The following is a 17,043-nucleotide window of genomic DNA, read 5'->3' as shown; positions in this document are numbered from 1 at the left end:
TTACGTATGTCCTGTTAAAAGCAAGCATTGGCAAAGTCAACATTTTTGGCTTGTGTATTTGCATTAGGCCAGCCACTGCTTTTAGATGCTCAGGTAATTGCACCATTTTACACCTGCTACTATCAATATAACCAGTTAATACCACTATTGCAGTGCCTTGCAAGTGCCTTTCCCATGCCAACACAAAAGTCCAAACTGTTGGCATTGCTAATGCTTGTTCTATTCTGCGCCTACTGTGTGATAAATTGAATAGGGACTATGCTTTTGATCCTCTCAATGCATAGCCTCAAAAGTAGCTTCAATAAGGACTAATATCTTACCTCTACTCTCGTAAAAATTAGGAAAGGAAATCAGGAAAATAGCTAATTTGGTATCCCTTTTTATTGGTGCAAACACACGTTCCAAGATTTTCATAAAAAGGGTTCATTCAATTTCCCTGGAGGAAAATGGACAAAGGCCATATGCCAATATTCTTTGACACAGGCGTGATTTTGTATCATCTGATTGTTTTGATTTTTAATTCTCAATGTCCCTCCAACACACCTATTGCAGCAAGAAATTGCATTGGAGGTACTCCATGCTCCACAACATTACACCCTAGCTGAGCTGGGCCATAACATTGAATGTGGTGCTGTAGAGAAAGGACCCATATAATGAGCAAAATAATGGGAATTGTTATTTTGGGGTCAAAAGATACCCAAATTGTGGGAAAATCCTTTATTCACAGATGAAGGCTTTGCACCGTGGAGTTCATGCGTGTTCTGAGCGGTACTTATTGCTATGATTGGATCCACTCAAGATATATACACTTCAGGCCTTGGGAAGCGTGGCCTTTCATACACTGCTCCAACGCCAGCAAAATGGAGAGGAGTGGCACACTTATTGAAGAGTGTTTGTGCAATGCGAGTAGACAGAGCTACATATGTCGGTTGAATAGCTCGCCTTAAGGAGAAGTATCCTTGCAACAAAATGTTCGCACACTGGGGTTACACGCTCAAACCTGGAGGAAGGTGGAAAGAACAACTTTTGCCATGGGATGGCACTGGGGTATATTGAACCCAGGGATTTGCCCCGTTGCAAGGCAGATTGAAGCCCCCTGTGAACCTCCCTGCATGCACCGTGGTTGATCTTCATACTTTAGTCTTGAAAAATCTCTTTATGATTCGTCATCCGTGGCTTGGCCTCCTGATAATCAAAAGCTTCTAGTATATAGAATGATTTTGTGTTGCCGTCACGGGACAGTCCAGGCAGATGCGAACAGGCCAAAAGGGCACTAGAGTGAATTCTTGGAACCCAAGAAGCTCTATAAGAGTTGGTAGGGTGGGTGAAGAGTCACTCATCATGGGCGCAATCTGCAATATGACTGACTCTGCTCAAGTCCTGAGGGCTCTTTCCAAGGCACCAGTCAGGTTAGAGCGTGTACCATTTCCCTATAAGCCAGTCTGTCTAGGTCAGAAATTCTGAGTGTCGCGAGATGCAGGTCTTCCACTGTCAAGAATTTGGAGTCAAGAATCCTCCTCCTCCTCCTTGCGCATTTTCCTTCCACTGGATCGCATAGCCTTGGGACGTGACTGGCGCTGGGAGAAATCCTGTAAGCAAGAAACCCGGGAGATTAGATTGCTTAATCGTGAAGCAGGTTTTATCAGATTTACTGGGTCACACAATATCAAAAGTAAGTATCAGCCAAACAGAAACAATAGAAGGATAGAGCTCATCAGCACATAATCTTAGAATCTCAAAATGCATGTGTGGTTTCTGGTAAATACTGATATTGTCAGCAACATTGCCTTATAAATCTTAATTAATACAATTGTGCATTCATTAGTAAGCACGATTTTGAAGAGAGCAATAGAATAACCACGAAACAGGAAGCAGTGGTTGAGGAGAGACCGGTTGGCATAAATCCCTAGAGAAAGAATACCATACCTGTTCTATTACAGGTTATTTGTGTATTGCTTAGGCAGCTGAGACATTACTGCAAGGCACTTGGGGTGTAGATAAGGGAGCAAAAATCATTCAGTTCTATATAGGTTTTGTAACCAGGATGAAGTGGGGTTAGAGTTTTCCCAGAAGCGGCGAGTGGTGCAAGATCATTGAAAAATATTACAAACCGCAGGTTTGAGCATGTGAACAACAGAACAGACTGAATTCATAACCTGTAAAGAACCATGGAACACTTTATGAACATACTCTGTTTTGTAATGCTAATTATAGCCTAATTTCAGTCCGTGGCTCATGCAAGTTTAAGAAACGAATTGCCTCGCAATGTGGCGTAATCTTTCAGGTCAATTCTTCCAAACAGTTTCTGCAGTGCAACTTTGCCGGGGACTTTACGCTAGACCACAGGCATTGTTTGGTATTGGATGGTCAACTGGATGTTACCAACCAAGACTTTTTGTGCAAGACACATTCCTGCCAATAAAATGTGTTCTTTGTGTTTTCAGAGAAATTACTTTAGACCCACCTTGTTACTCACAGTTGTGTGCCTTTCATGAAGAGTTCCCATAAGGATCTGGAATGAAACCCTTCCACCAGCCAGTGTTGATAATCTGGTGATGAGCGTCAATTACTTGTTGGGTGCACCACCATCTTCTGTGTGTGGCTTGACGTATAACCTTTTGTGCAGTGCAGTTAATCCTGGATGGGCATGGTGCCAACCAAATGAGTGAAGTTACAAAGATTGCTACTGTTTAAGATATTGTTCCACTAGTACAATTTATTAAAATGGCCATGCCTGTTTTTCTTCAGTTTCAAATTCAGTGTTTATTTTTATTATTTTTCTGTTGCAATTCCTTTCGCATGAACCCGTGTGCTAGTTTTGTGCTCTCAAACTATTTTATGTGAAAAATAAAATGAGAAATCCTGTGTTAATCTCCAATTTACAGAAGCTTGTTGGGGCACCCTGCATTATGTGGTCTGCAAGCTATAAGAACAGGGGACAGGGCTTACTTGAGATTTGAGTAATGGTGGGGCAGTGGGCTTCTGGAGTAAGTAGGATATCCCATGCAACAAATCTGCACACCCGTCTCCCCTCAATCTTATATGCCAGTCTGTGCCCTTCTGCTTTTCACGGTTACTTAAACCTTTTTACCTTCTATTTTGAAATGCTTGGGCTCTTTCCTTCTTGTGTTTTGGCCCATCACTCCTTAGCACTTTTTGTAAATACACATCTCTTGTTCGCTTACTACTAAGGGCACTAGCAGTTCATATTTCCAGGCAATATTTTGACTCCAGCAACTTCAGCCGCTCGAGTTATCCAAGAGTGGTGCTCTGCATTGATTTTCCTTCATTATCCTTGAAATTAAGTTTTAGTTCATCAATAGATGCTTCTTTAATGCCTTCCTTTGTCCATCTTCAGCCATGTACTCCACACAAGCTACCATCGCTCTCTCTCTCCTCCATCTTTACGAAGTAACACGCACATGAATAGGCCAACCAACAGATGCACGGTTAGACCCACACCTTAACCCAAACAACTTTAAAAATATCCAAATTGGTGTGCCGGGTCAGAAATGAGAGGCGCTCACAATGTTGTAATATTCTCATTGTTGACATTTTATTGAACAGAAATGGGCTGGAAAAACGCCTCTCTAGCCCCATCCTAAAGAAAGAAGTTGCCTACCTAAGAAACGAAAAAAATCAGTCTGTGTCAAGTAGTTAGTAACTTAGAAACCGTCCATGTGCCCAAAACATTCTAAACTGACCCCCACACTAGAAACAAACTAAGGGCGCAAGGTAATACCCCCGACGTATGTTTAGTGGAAAGTGTTCATAATCAAAATATAAAGTCACAACCAAAAAGTGTTTTCCAAGGAAATATCCTTGGATGGAAAGAATGGTTCCCCTCCCCTGGATTCTTATGTTGGATGGCAAAAGGGTCCCTTTCAAACAATAGTGTCTCTTTATCCTTGAGGCTTTTACAATGGACGCAGAAAGTTCTTGTTTACAGAATATATTCCATAATATCCAACAATGCCTTTGTAGCAAAAGTGTTTCTCTTGAACAACAATTTCTTTGTATTGGATTCACAAGGTTCTTGTTCTGTAAACTTGAAGGTTGGGCTGGTATAGTAGAAATCCTCTTATGGGCTTTTCAGACTTTCTGGTCTACTCTCAGGTCAGGTATTTTCCCTAAAACGTTTATACAACTTCAAGTGCCAGGTGTATTTACATATCAGAACATCTTTCATCTACTTTTGAGATCCCCTCACATACTTCCTTGGTAGGAATTTTGCATCACTGTTAAACCTTTCTTTACAACTCTGGTGGATTGCCAGGAATCCCCTTATGGGATCTTCAGATCCCCTGGCATACTTCCCTGCCACGTATCTTCCCACAGTTTTCAAAACGCCTGGTAGATTTAGCTGCTGGGACTTCTTTTACAAATTTCTTCTTTGCTGGATTACCTGGTATATTTCTCTGTCAGGAATCCCCTTATGGGTTCTTCAGATCCCCTATTATACTCCCCTGCCAGGTATCTTCCCCAAATGTTAGCGTTCTTTATATGGTTTCAAATGCCTGGTGTATTTGACTACCAGGACTCGCTATGGACTTCTTAGATCTCCTGGTACACTAACCTGACAGGTATCTTTCCCTCAATGTCAGCTGCTGGGTGCCTTCTCTATTGGTTTCACTGTTATTTTCAATATATCACATCAGCATCTACTTTGTTCTGTCCAATGTATTTACTTAAGGTATCACTTGTTTCAACTCTCCCCCACATTGACTGTGGCTGCACTTTATTTTATCAGTATTCAAATAAAGTGCACAAACAGGTGAGACTATGAGGATCTCCAAACTTTCAGGAGTACTTTAATTCCACCCATCTGGCTCACATATCTCTCTCTCTCTCCCTCTCTGCATTCGCCCACTTGCCTTGCACCTTTCGTTGTCGAGCGGCTTTCCCCTTCTTGACTTTCAGAGCATTCAGGCTCCCCCGGTGGTGAAGCGAGGCTTGTTCTGGACTCTCGGTTCCTGTTTTCTCATTGTGATGCCACCCGCACCATGGATTGGGAATCTTATTCTCAGAGGTTCCTTTGCCTCTCGTTACAGTGCCGGCTGGATCGCAAACTGCTTTTCTGTCTCATGCTTCGACCTCCAGTTCTCTGGGCTATCTGACCAGCCAAACCTGTTTGAGTGGTTTTGCCTTCACTCTGCTTTTGTAGTTTGCCGTAAGCTCTTGGGCCCTTCCAGCAATGTAATCCATGTCTCTCGACCACTCTCTTCCCTGCTGCAATTTCCCATGTTGTTTCCAGACTGTATCTTTAAACTCCCGTCTCTATACAGGAAGGCGGTTTGTACCAATCATATTTGTTGAGAAACTAGACCGCTCCATTTGGCTCAGTTTGCTTCCTCTTAGTCCACTTCTTCGTCTCAGTACTTGAGGCTTTATGAGAGCTGAAGTCCATAGATGTAATTGGATTTCTAAAGTGATGTTGTTCAAAATTTCACATAACGAAATGTCAAACAGAAGATGTTTTGGGTGTGTTGTGATACATGGATTTTTGTCTACAGTGACATAAAGGAAGGGGTTTCTGATTTTCACAATAAGGGGGCATTGTGTGGCGACAACAAGCCATCAAGAATATGGCTATTACAAGATCTTCTTGAGGAGAAAGGGCCGAATACAGCGTCTTGTCTGATGGGAGTCACCCGCCCCCCCTCAACAGATGTCTCCTCCCATGTGTTCCTCCCTCACATATCCACCCCCAGGGTCAGCATCAGATAGCGACTGCTGTCCCTTGGCCACATGGGAGGAGGCTACGACCGGAGGACCAGTGATGACTCCACCGGATTCATCACAGTGTGGGATAAGGTCTCTGTGATAGGATGACTAGAGTTAATCGATTTTGATTGTCGGGCATGGCAGCAATGAACGAAAAGAGGAAGAGGAGAAGCATTTCAAGGAGAGTGGGACGATGGGGGGAGAGACAGGAATTCACATGCCCAACATCTCCCCTTTGGGAGGAAGGATAGCTCAGGGGCAACGAGTTTGTCTTGGAAGCAAGACAATGCGGTGCAACGCAGGTTCGAATACCGATCTTGCGCTTAAAAACCACTCGCTGGTATTAAGCGCATTATAAAGGAACAATAAAATAAAAACACGAGTTATGGTTAGTCTAGAAAAAGGAATGGAGTATATACATACACTCAAGGTAAAAGGGCTCAATTCCATCCTGATCATGTGTCTACAGGGGCAGGGGACTCACTTTAAAATGAGAACAAGGAAGTCCCCAAGGACAGGCGTATCAACCCGGTATTTCTGGCATCAGCCTATAAAAAGGGCTGGTGGAGCTAAGCATGTGTTCACCTTTTTAGTTGGGGGGGAATCCAGCGGTATAACGAAAGATGGTGTCTGTTCATCAAGGGAAGAACAGGGAAGCAATAGTCCCATTCTCTTCCATGTACAATCCTAATCAACAGCAATCCTAGCAGAAACAAGTATTGGACTGGCTGCTGTCGCTCTAGGCCTATTGGCGGTGGCCAAGGAACTCAGTATAAATAAAGATGAAGAAATGAATAGCTCACTGTGCCAGCATGGAGGGGGTGGGAGCAAAGATCATACAGCCACCCATTGCAGATATATCATGAAAGAGGCAGGCCTTGTAGATATTTGGTGAAAAAGGAATGTGAGGTGCAGCGCTTCGCATTTTACCATAATTCATTTGCAATATACTTGAAAACACATTTCTCACCAATCAATTTCTTCACTGAATGAAGAGGGGCTAAAACTGAAGTAATGACATGGGTGGATCATGACCTAATCACAGTAAATTTGCTAAGCCTTCCTTTGTGGATGGGAGGGCTAGATGGATCATCAGTGTTAAGGCTAATCCCCCAGCGCTAAGATTAGGATCTGGCATTACCCCCTCAAACCCAGGCAAGCAGGCTTTCCCCTAACTGGCTTGGCTCTCCTTCGGTTGCTGCTGTCAAGCCAGGAAGGCTAGCTCTCAGGAGGGGAGTGGAGTGGGCAAGAATAAAGGGTAACAATTTTACTTTGAATAAAGGCATATTCACATAGAGGTATGTGAAAATATACTATGTCTCTCAAACTTTCTGTATGGTGCATTTTGCAATTTGGGTTATGACCGTCTCAAGTCTGAGGGGCGCATTCATAATAGTTTCCGCTTTACTGATGGAGACACATGAAGTGGCCTTTGGGAGGGGACAGCCGGACTCTAGATGGCAGGGGAAGGCACCATCTAAGTGATGCAACCCACGTAGGTGGTAAAATGGGGACCCCCAGATTCCATCCTGTCCGTACATCCACCCCAGCATCAGGAGCCCCAAATCACAACCTTTAGGGAAGTTCCTCCGTTGTGGATAACCATGAGCGGTGTTAGATGGATAGCGATGCCGGGTTCCCCAAATTAGAGGTCCGATTGTCATATGAGTAACAGGAGTAGAAACACAACACAGTGAGGATGATTTTTCATAAAACACAGTAAAAGTAGCAAGAATGTCAGGTTTGCATCCATCAGCCCGCTTCTGGAGGTAGACAAGTGCTCACAAAGCATTGACAAGACCGGTGAGCTTGAGGGACTATCACAGATAGGGCACCAAATATAAGCAGTAGCTTGCAACCACTGGCGAGCGGGTGAGCCACACACGAAAGTCACTATAGCAGGAAGAGGCATTCATAAGCAGCAGAGCGAGCCAGTCCATGGAGCAGCATGGCCACCATAACATTGGTGTCTGATCTGAAGACCGTAGGGACCACAAAGTGCTGCCCAATCAAGTGACCTGAAGTTAAGGGGGAAAGGGTCCAGCCAAAACCAGACATTGAGACATTTAAGCTTTTCAAAACAATATAAAAGGTATCACAAGGAGACCATCAGTGAGGAGAGACCATCAGTAGTGGAAAGCGGACACCATTGGTGAGGTAATGCGAATAAGGGGACCATTATTCCCCATATGCAGAGAGGGGAGGAGAGAAACCATCTGTGAGGTAGGGAGACTCACCATGCCTTAATGTGTACCCAGCAAGCAGGGCATGCATTAAAGACACACCCGCCGTCTATTATTTCACAGTTGTGTACTCCACCTTACCACTCTGTATCTATGTAACCTGAACCTGAACCTACCTTATCTTCTGTGTATTCTGTATCCATCCTGTAACTACTAGCGCCTAGATGCCCTGGGCTTTGTGCGCTGCTATAAATGCATAAATAAATAAATGGAGAGGTAACCAACAGTGAGGAAGAGTAGAGGAAATGGGAGGGGAAATGAGGGAAGGGGAGAGGGGACCGAGGTGAATACCAGGCACTGCTAGAACAGAGATGAGGCAGAGTTTGCCCATCCTCTGGGGGACTAAAAGGCCAGGCCATGCGAAGAAGCTCAGATCCTAAGAAGGAGTAACTACAAGACTCATGGTCTACCAATTACAGAGAAGAAGAGGCTGTAAGGTTAATGCCCATGAGGGCGACTCTTGCGTGCGTATACCTTTACTCTGAGAAGCACCCAGGAAGGGAGGGATGGATTTCCTGCTAGTCATCGCTTTTGGTGTACCCCCAAGGCAAAGGGGAAGCCTACTTTCTCGCTGGTAGGTGTGATCTGTGTCTATATCCATAAAGCACAGGATAGCAACCTGAGATCTAAGGAGAACCAAACTTACAACCGTTACAGAAAGAAGCGTTCTGGGGTACTTTAAAAATCCTGCAACGGTAAGTTCACTAAAGAGAGGCCACACGGTGCAACAACCATCGGTTCGTGTGATTTCGAAAAGGGAGCTACATTTTGAAATTTGGAGCAGGTCCTTTTAACAGAGTGCCTTTCATTTGTTTTTGTTAATCGTCCATCCTTGCACTGTTAGACTCTCCATCTTGTTTTAGAAGTAACTTCTCTGTACACCCTGTAGGAGATCCTCCAACATGTACCCTTGAAGGCCAAGTTGCAGGTGTGAGGTTAAACTTCATGAGAAAAATTGGTGACCTTTTCAAGTAGGATCAAACCAGGAGTAAAAACATAGTACTTTTCACATTACCGTTAAGCTCATTTCCTTCTTGTTAAGTTTGCATAGTGCAGTCGAGTTTGCTTTCCTCTTCAGTTTAGCCCCTTTAAAACTTATAGGCATTCATCCAACCCACTACATAAAGTCAATAAACATTGTTGACCCACACTTCCATGTCGATTGGCCTTTCCTTGCCCTGCTTTGACACCCATTGGCTACGGTCACCCCATGATCCTGGGTTAACTGGTGTCTTAGGATAATAAATGTATCCCACAATGCTCCTGGGGAAGCAAAGGGCATGTATTCACTCCAAAAGGTGTTACATTCACAGAGAAAATAATGGGGTGGGGTGGGGGGGGGAAGACCTATGAACTTCTGATGAACTGAGTGGGGTTCTTGCCCCAATGCTGCATGTCCCCCCCATGTAAAGAATACGCCATTGTTAAATATTGGACCCTACTTCAGGACCACTTGGGTGCCTTTCCAAAAGGTGGGCACACTAATGGGAACACGTATGGTTCAGTTTCTTTGGCAGTTTCCAAATGAAGGCCGGTACCATTCAGTTTCCAATGAACGTGAGAGGTCAATGTGTTCCGGTGCACCAATGGCAGTGCTGGTCTACCTGGTAATCTGCAATCAAACAGGGCAGCAGTGGAGCCACTAGAGTGAACGGGTTGCTGAGAAGAATACCTGCAGAGGCTGGGGTGCTGTGCAGCTGTCAGGTGAAGGTGCAGTTCTGTTTGGGGGAAACACAGGTAGTGTCTAGCGGTGCTGGTTCAGATAAGTGATGCATTCCTCAGAGTGCCAATGTTCACTTGGTTTCTTTTGGGTAGCCAATTCTTTAGCTGCTGCATATGCACGCAGAATGGGATGCGTTATGTACCATGCAAGAGAACGAAAGACCAGACAAAGTTCCTGAAATCTAGCTCAGCGTGTTCATTGGGGAATTGGGACAGGGTTAGGTCAAAAAACAAACCAAGTTAGAATAAACTCAACTAAGTCCAGATCAACTGAATGGTCAACGATAACTAAGATTCGCACACACCTTGCAGTTAAAACGTAAACTAAAAGTCCTGGATGCGTCTACTAACTATAGGCTGGCTTTGGGGTCCCCAACCCTGGCAATGCTTTGGCCAAAGTCCTCACACAAAGTCAATAGCTTTGTTTCATACTATAGGGTCCCTCCCTGGTATTCATCTATGAAGTTCAGGGTTACCTGCGCCCATTCGTTCAAATATCAAGACTTGCATGCCACAATGCTAGTTTAACAGTGGCCATAACTTCTTCTCAGATCTCCGTCACTATACTTTTGACACATGGCCCAAGTCTCCGATTTCACAAGGCCCAGCTCTAGTCTTTGTCCTGGCTCTTTGATGGACTCAAATAGTTCCACCCCACAGTGGCTGAGATGAGGCTGGAGCAGTTTGCATAGCCTCTGATGCAGGTCAGGACAGGGTGAGAGGAATGAGAAGGAGGGTGTCTGAACGAATCCTACCACTTACTAGGATTAACCATGCACCTAGGCCTCACCTTTGGCTCCAACCTCCCTCCATGCTGACCCTTCACACCCTAATTAGTAATATCCCCTTCTTCTTGCTACCACTCAGCCTGAAAAAAAGTATTCTTCAGCATGCTAACCAATCTCAGGCTCTCTGCTTTTCCACCTGGTGTCTGGCACTCTCAGCACACCTATATTTTCTAATCTCCTCTTCAAAAACCTCTTTCTTGAAGCCTTTGATCACCTCCCTCGTTTCAGTGTCCAACAGATTAATATCCATCATCTCATTCTCCTCTGGTTACCCTTCTTCCAACTCCAGGCAATCAGTCTCTTACATCTTCTAATTTTGTCTCCTTCAAAATCCTGACATTCACTCCCCTCACCCTCCTGCCAACCCCCTCCTTGTACCCCCTGACAATCACACCCTATTTCCATCTAAGAATCATTTCTGCCATCTCCTTGATGCTCTCCCTCTTTCATCTCCAAAAGTCACTTCCTCAGAGCTTCTCAAAAACAACTCCACAAGCCTCTGGTTGCTCCTGCTGTTTCACCGCTCAATAAACATTCCCTCTTGGCCTCCCAAAATCACCTACATGCTCTTTCTGATGTTTTCTCTCTCTGGCCACCATTCCTAGCCCACTAGCCTTTGGGGAAAGTCTGGCTTGCCCACTTCCCCAGCCTCTGTTCGTTCCATTATCTGGCTCCAAGTCTACTCCTAACTCCCGCTGCCTTCTGCCACAGGACCTGCTAGGCCTAGCTTGCATCCTCTCTGGTGTAAGGAGACCCAGGTGTACAGGCTTAGTATGAGGAACTTGGGGTCAGTAGATCTCTGGGTCTGGGCGGTCTCTGCAGTCTGATGCATTTCTTGAAGCTGTGGTCCATCAGTCATCTTTGAGTTCCTGAGTCCCTCCTTCTGCCTAGGTTGTCAGTATAGCGATTGGCACCGGTTCCCTGCTCCTGTTGAAGGCCTACAGCTCTGAGGTGGTTCTTGGGATTGGCACATGTCCTCTCATTGGGCAGACCCTGCCCTCCATGTCACACCCTGGCTCAGTCCTCCGGTTGCACATATTTCCCCTACCTGCTTTAACGAGATGTCTGAAGGATGACCATCTCCTGGTTCATGCACCATGCCTTCCCCCTGTGGGTGTATGTAGGTTTTCTGTACCCCGGGAGAGGTGATTTGTGAAAGTTAGCACAGTCACTCCCAGATTCCCTGAAAGGGGGTAGTGTCAGTGATCATTTCAGATTTCTGACTATATAAGAGATGGACATTTTAAGATGGGGAAACATTGTAACATTGTTTCATGACTAACAGTTAGCTTCAGCCTTTCCTCAGCTAAGGCTATTTTTCCTTCATGTGAGAATTCCCTTCCGTGTGATGTGGACTGAGTGAGGACGACCAGGGGATAATCACCATTCCAGCTCGGGACCCATTATGCATTGATTTTGGGAGAAACCCAGCCGACTTGGAAGGGGACTTTGTCACGGGAGAAAATCTTTCTAGGTGCAGTGGATCTTGAGGGGTTCAGACACAGCAGATCCCATGGGGTCAAGGTAAGAATGCACCACCCCATGGCCCAATCTGACTATGAAAAGTCAGGCACAGCCCTAACTGGGATATGGTTTACCATCAGAAAGGGTCTTGGTAGGTTCCGGGAACAGGAAGAGCCCCTTCAAAATAGGTTTCTGAAAGGGGTTCAACTTCCTTGATTCACCCTAGATCATGGAACTTGAATCTTATGGCTTTCCAGGTGTTTTGAACTACAACTCTGATGATCCCTCACCATGGACTATGCAGAGTTGTAGTACAGAGCATCTGGAGAGCCATAGGTTTCAGCCCCCTGGTTTAGGAGAAGAAACCCAAGCTGTAATCACAGGTAATATTCATTGGGGTTGACACTTTCCAGTTTCAACTTTCATAGGCTTCCTCCTAATCTGTGGATTCAGGCTTGAATCATAGGTACCAGTCACAAGCTAGCCATACCTTTTCTACCTACTCTAACACTTTCTCTGAGGAAGTCAGTAGCTATGACTGTACATGGCCACATCCATATCTCACTCACACAGGAACAATGTCTGGCCAATGGAACCTGTACTGGATTTTACATGGGGCTGCTGAGCATGACAGCCCCATGCTACACCAGGCTGCACCCCGCTATAAAACCTTGAGACCCCGCAAATGCTTTGATACACTGAGCCAGCCACAAAACCAAAGAACGTGCGAGCTAGACATCCGCCTGTGACCCACATGCCACTCCATTGTTAAGAGAACAGTAGCCTCTGACAGAACCTCGTCAGTCCATAGAAGTTTTAAGCTGGGAGGGAGAGGGTGGGGTTTAGGGGGTTCTTTATTTGAAGACAAGAAGCATTTTAAACTCTTTTTTTTTATCATGTGTTTGCCTCACCCAGTGAGAGAGAAATGTTATGTACTGATTCTTTATTCATTGATCTTAATAAAAATATGCTAAATAATAAAATAAAAAAAGGCTGCCACCAACCAGTGGAGCTACACAGCCACTTGTGTGAAGATAGTTGCCTAGAAAAAACTGGGTACATTGTGTTGGGGCTCTGGGTATCCAAGGCACACATGGTATGCGCCTCTGATCAAGGAAGACTGGGGGTAAATTACATGTAGGACTTTCGCTCTCACATGGAGTGACCGGCCACTGAAATAAAATGTATTTGAATTATTTACAGGAATGGAAATGTTCTTCAACAAACAAGGGGAACAGCTAGGAATATGCATAGTATTGGAAGCTGCAAAGGTGACATTTAAGACCAAAAAGTATAAGCAAGGTACCCGGAAGCTATTACAGTCACTGGAAACGGAATGATGAAGTAAAGATTGTAACTGAAAAGAGGTGCAGGGTAGATTTAAAAGAGTAGAGGCTGGGTAGAGTTCATCTAGTGGGTGAATCACACACACAGTGGGAGATTTGTTGGCAAAGGTATAACTATTAAGCTCCTGCGGAAACGGAGACAACAAAGAGCCATTTGCAAGATAGCAGGACATTTCCTCACAGAGTTCAAGGATATTGTACAAGATTCCCCAGATACCCTACTACACTCTGCTGTATCACATGGTGGCAAGAACCAGAGGAAATTCTGGCTTGTCCAGGAGGTTGGAGGTGGGGAGTGGAAATCAACCTGCTGAAGCGGTCATAGGAGGTGAAGGTGGTAATGAATGTCCCACGATTGAGTTGGGGTAGAGTCAACTATAAAGTCTATTTTCTCACAAAAGTATCAAGAGAGTTATGGCTCATTAGACCCGTTAACAGGAGTTAACTGGGTGTTTCACCCAATTTAAACTGGCATCTTGAGGGTGAATCCATTGTACACACATCAATGGAAACCGGCAGGAAGGCATTTGGGTTTGGGACCAAACTAGAGTAGGGGAGGGCCATGTATAGCAAGCAAACAGCGGGGACTCAATTATAGGATACTGTCTCACATTGGTTTGGGTTGGATTGAGAAAGTGAGGAGGGGCTGTTCCCTTTCTCCATTAATTTCCTCGAGTTATGGAGCCACTGTGCACATCCTTTAAAACAAACAAAATGGGAACCTGGAGGGTGCATTTTCAAAACAAACTTGGCCTGTTCTCCATTGGTCTTCTGCTGTATGATATGAATCGCAACAGTTTGTAAGCTATCAAGTGCTGAAGGTTTAGGGGATCTCTCTGGGTTGAAGATTAACATGGAAAAGGGCTACAAATGCCGCTGTGGCTGAACATGGCCATAAGGTAGGGCTGCCTGAGGCAGCTTCCCTTTAACAATCAATTAAAAACATCAAACACAACAGGGTCTAAGATTGCACCTTGCTAATTCATTTCAATATTCCTCCTTTCTGGGCACTATTTCAGGAGGATTTTAAGGTTGTCCCTATTCAAAATGTCAGGGCTGGGATGCTCAATCCAATCCACATGGCCCAACCCAAGGAGAAGGGTAAAGCAGGGTCATCTTAAACACTTTTGGGGCCTGGGGCATGGACACCTTTTGCCCCCCCCCTCTACTGAACCAAAGGAATGAAAAGATCCCACATATCTGGTTGTGCCCCCCTCATCGTACTCACAACCCATTGCTTGATGTGCTGCTTTGCAGTGACCAAAATAATCATGGGTACTCCCTTTCTATCCCACTACCCTATTCATTCTTGCAGTAATCTGAATGATAAACAAGTAGCATTTCAAGGCCAACATTAGAAGTCAACGACAAGGGTACTTGTGTTCTAGCATAGGTAGAGCACACTTTTCTTCAATACCAGGCACGAGGAAGGTAGAGCGGCCATAGTCTAAACACAGAACACAGATCATATGAAAAAGGTGCACACAATCCAGAATAGACGGATGAGTCCAATTAGGTGTCTAAAAGAATCCAAAAGTGCTTGTGCATGTATATGGGAAACCAATTGAAAGCAAGGAGAAAGCTACAGATACCATAGTATAGCTAGTGGATGAAGATTAGAAGCAACAGGAACAAGTCCATATTCAGGCATACTGAGATTAGAAGAGGGCTATGGATATTAATAAGTGTTTCCAGTAGAGAGCAAAGTAGCTCTGGTGTGCAATATATCAAAGCTCACTATTAGTATAGTGGAAGCAACACTAGAGCCAGTGAAACCACGAGTGAGGCTTTTTGAAGATGACACTCGGAATACAAAATCCCTCTGAAGAGGGACCATTTCCAATGTTTTAGAGACAGGTCATTTTTGACAGGTTAGGCAATGCGAGATTAAATGAGATGACCAGGATCACACATTGGTTAAGAGGCGACACTGGGATTTGCACCCACTCAGCAATGTCTGCACTTTACTATTTTCTTTTCCAGTTCTTAGCATGAACTAAAATTATCCCATTTGATAGAACTGACCTGAGAAAGTACACAATTCACAATCCAACATGACAATTTCTAAAAACAAAAAAGTTATGGAAGCATATTATGCAAAATGGGAATTAGCCTAGCTTTATTTATTTCAATTGATGTGATCCTAATAGAGTTTATCCGGGTTCCTACTTTGCATTTAAAAGCTTTAAATACGCCCTAAACACAGGCTTGTGAAACTTATTTGTAGATATGCAGAAAAATCTTTTAATTGTACAAAAGAACAACCCTTTTTGTGTGTCAAATAAGAAAAATATGCTTGCCAGAGGCCTGCAAAGTCTAGTCCAGTGTCTTCTCTATATACTGCTATATATCCGTATCAGCCCGCCTCTATGTGTCTGTGTGTCGCTCTGTTCCCTGCCACCCTGTTCCGGTGCCTGGTCTCGGGCGCTCCAAAGATAACCATCATATCACATCACTACGCTTCCTCTCTACTATACACCATCATTCAACTAGAACACAGCTATACCCCTGATTAATTCGGCCTAGCTGTTCACATATACATTCTTCAGGCCTAACACAGCCAGAAGCCCAGTCTGGATGTCCACCCACCAGATTGCACACATCCAACTGATATCTCTAGTACCACACATAAGGCTAGGATGCAGCAACCACCCGGCAATTACATCAGCTGCACACATCTGGCGCACCCTATGACACTATCTCTCTCTACTGACCAGAACTACGGTTCCTGAGGGCGTTCAACATACCAGCGCTTTGAGGTCATGACAATGATATATAGAGCGCTATATAAATGCCAAGTAACATAACCTAACAGGAGGAATGCTACAGGAGTTGTGCTGCAGTGACTGCACAAACTATGAATGCCACAGTGAACACAGAAAGCAGAGCAGAATGTACCTGTACACAACAAATATAAAATAGGCTTAGAGTCTCAGCAGGAGGCCATATACATAAAATGTGCCTTTTAAGTCTGGTGAACTATGCAAGTTACTTCTTTAGATACAGCAGCATTATGGGTGCCCCCTCCAAGGTGGGGGTCCGGGGCAAGTGCCCCTTTCGCCCTCCCATAAAGACGTCTGTTTGTAAGGAACTTGGGGTTGGTCACCCTGAGTTACCTGGGGGCAACCAGACGTGGACTCCCTGCTCACTGGGCTTAGAGAGACAAAGCTTCACCTCACTGATGAGGCCCAACAAGGCTGAAACACGTGTATGGGGTTGCTTTTGGTACTCTTGTTCAGAGAGGAATTGCCATAGCATTTCGGTGCTGGACTGCCCATGTGGGCGGGACAAAGACTGATATGCAAATGAATATTTCCCATCTGTGAAAGGTACAGTGAGCAAACAGCGAGTGCTGCAAACTCTCATCTAAGAACAGGTTATCATGCCATGTTCTTTCTGGAGAGGAGCGCCTTCTACCTTCTTTGAAAGACATGTTATGTGAAATTACCAGGCGTGTCCGTTGGTTTTATGGTATAAACACTGACCTCTATGCATGCTCACGAACCAGGAGGCAGTATCGCAGGAAATCATGGACTGGCTCGAGTTATGCTTTAAGAACAGTTAATCTCTATTGCTTTGGTTATTGAGGACCAGTGTCATCACCATTAGGATATGCAGTAATTCCACCTGTAATTAAGTAACATTTCTGAGGTTCACTCCTGAACATCATTTGCTTTCCATACAAGCACTGAAATTAATTTCAGCATGCAACACCCTCCATGTCAGGATCGATCCCAATCCCCCACCCCCTCCTCC

The 17,043-nt window shown here is 44.7% G+C and overlaps 1 protein-coding gene across 1 annotated transcript in view; it reads right to left on the bottom strand.

Annotated features, from left to right (window-relative positions):
- Window positions 1-363: 363 nt before the first annotated feature.
- The window catches only part of TMEM82 (transmembrane protein 82), a 197,830-nt gene continuing 181,150 nt past the window's right edge, over window positions 364-17,043 (bottom strand). Inside the window, exon 6 of the mRNA XM_069611086.1 lies at window positions 364-1,589. Within this exon, the coding sequence (XP_069467187.1) occupies window positions 1,506-1,589 (84 nt within the window). The 3' untranslated portion in view covers window positions 364-1,505. The remainder of the gene's footprint in view (window positions 1,590-17,043) is intronic.

Source organism: Ambystoma mexicanum, chromosome 8 (assembly GCF_040938575.1).
Source record: "Ambystoma mexicanum isolate Mex_15411 chromosome 8, UKY_AmexF1_1, whole genome shotgun sequence".
NCBI lineage: Eukaryota > Metazoa > Chordata > Amphibia > Caudata > Ambystomatidae > Ambystoma > Ambystoma mexicanum.
The sequence above is the reverse complement of the archived record's forward strand: the minus strand, read 5'-3'. Positions and strand labels throughout refer to the sequence as shown.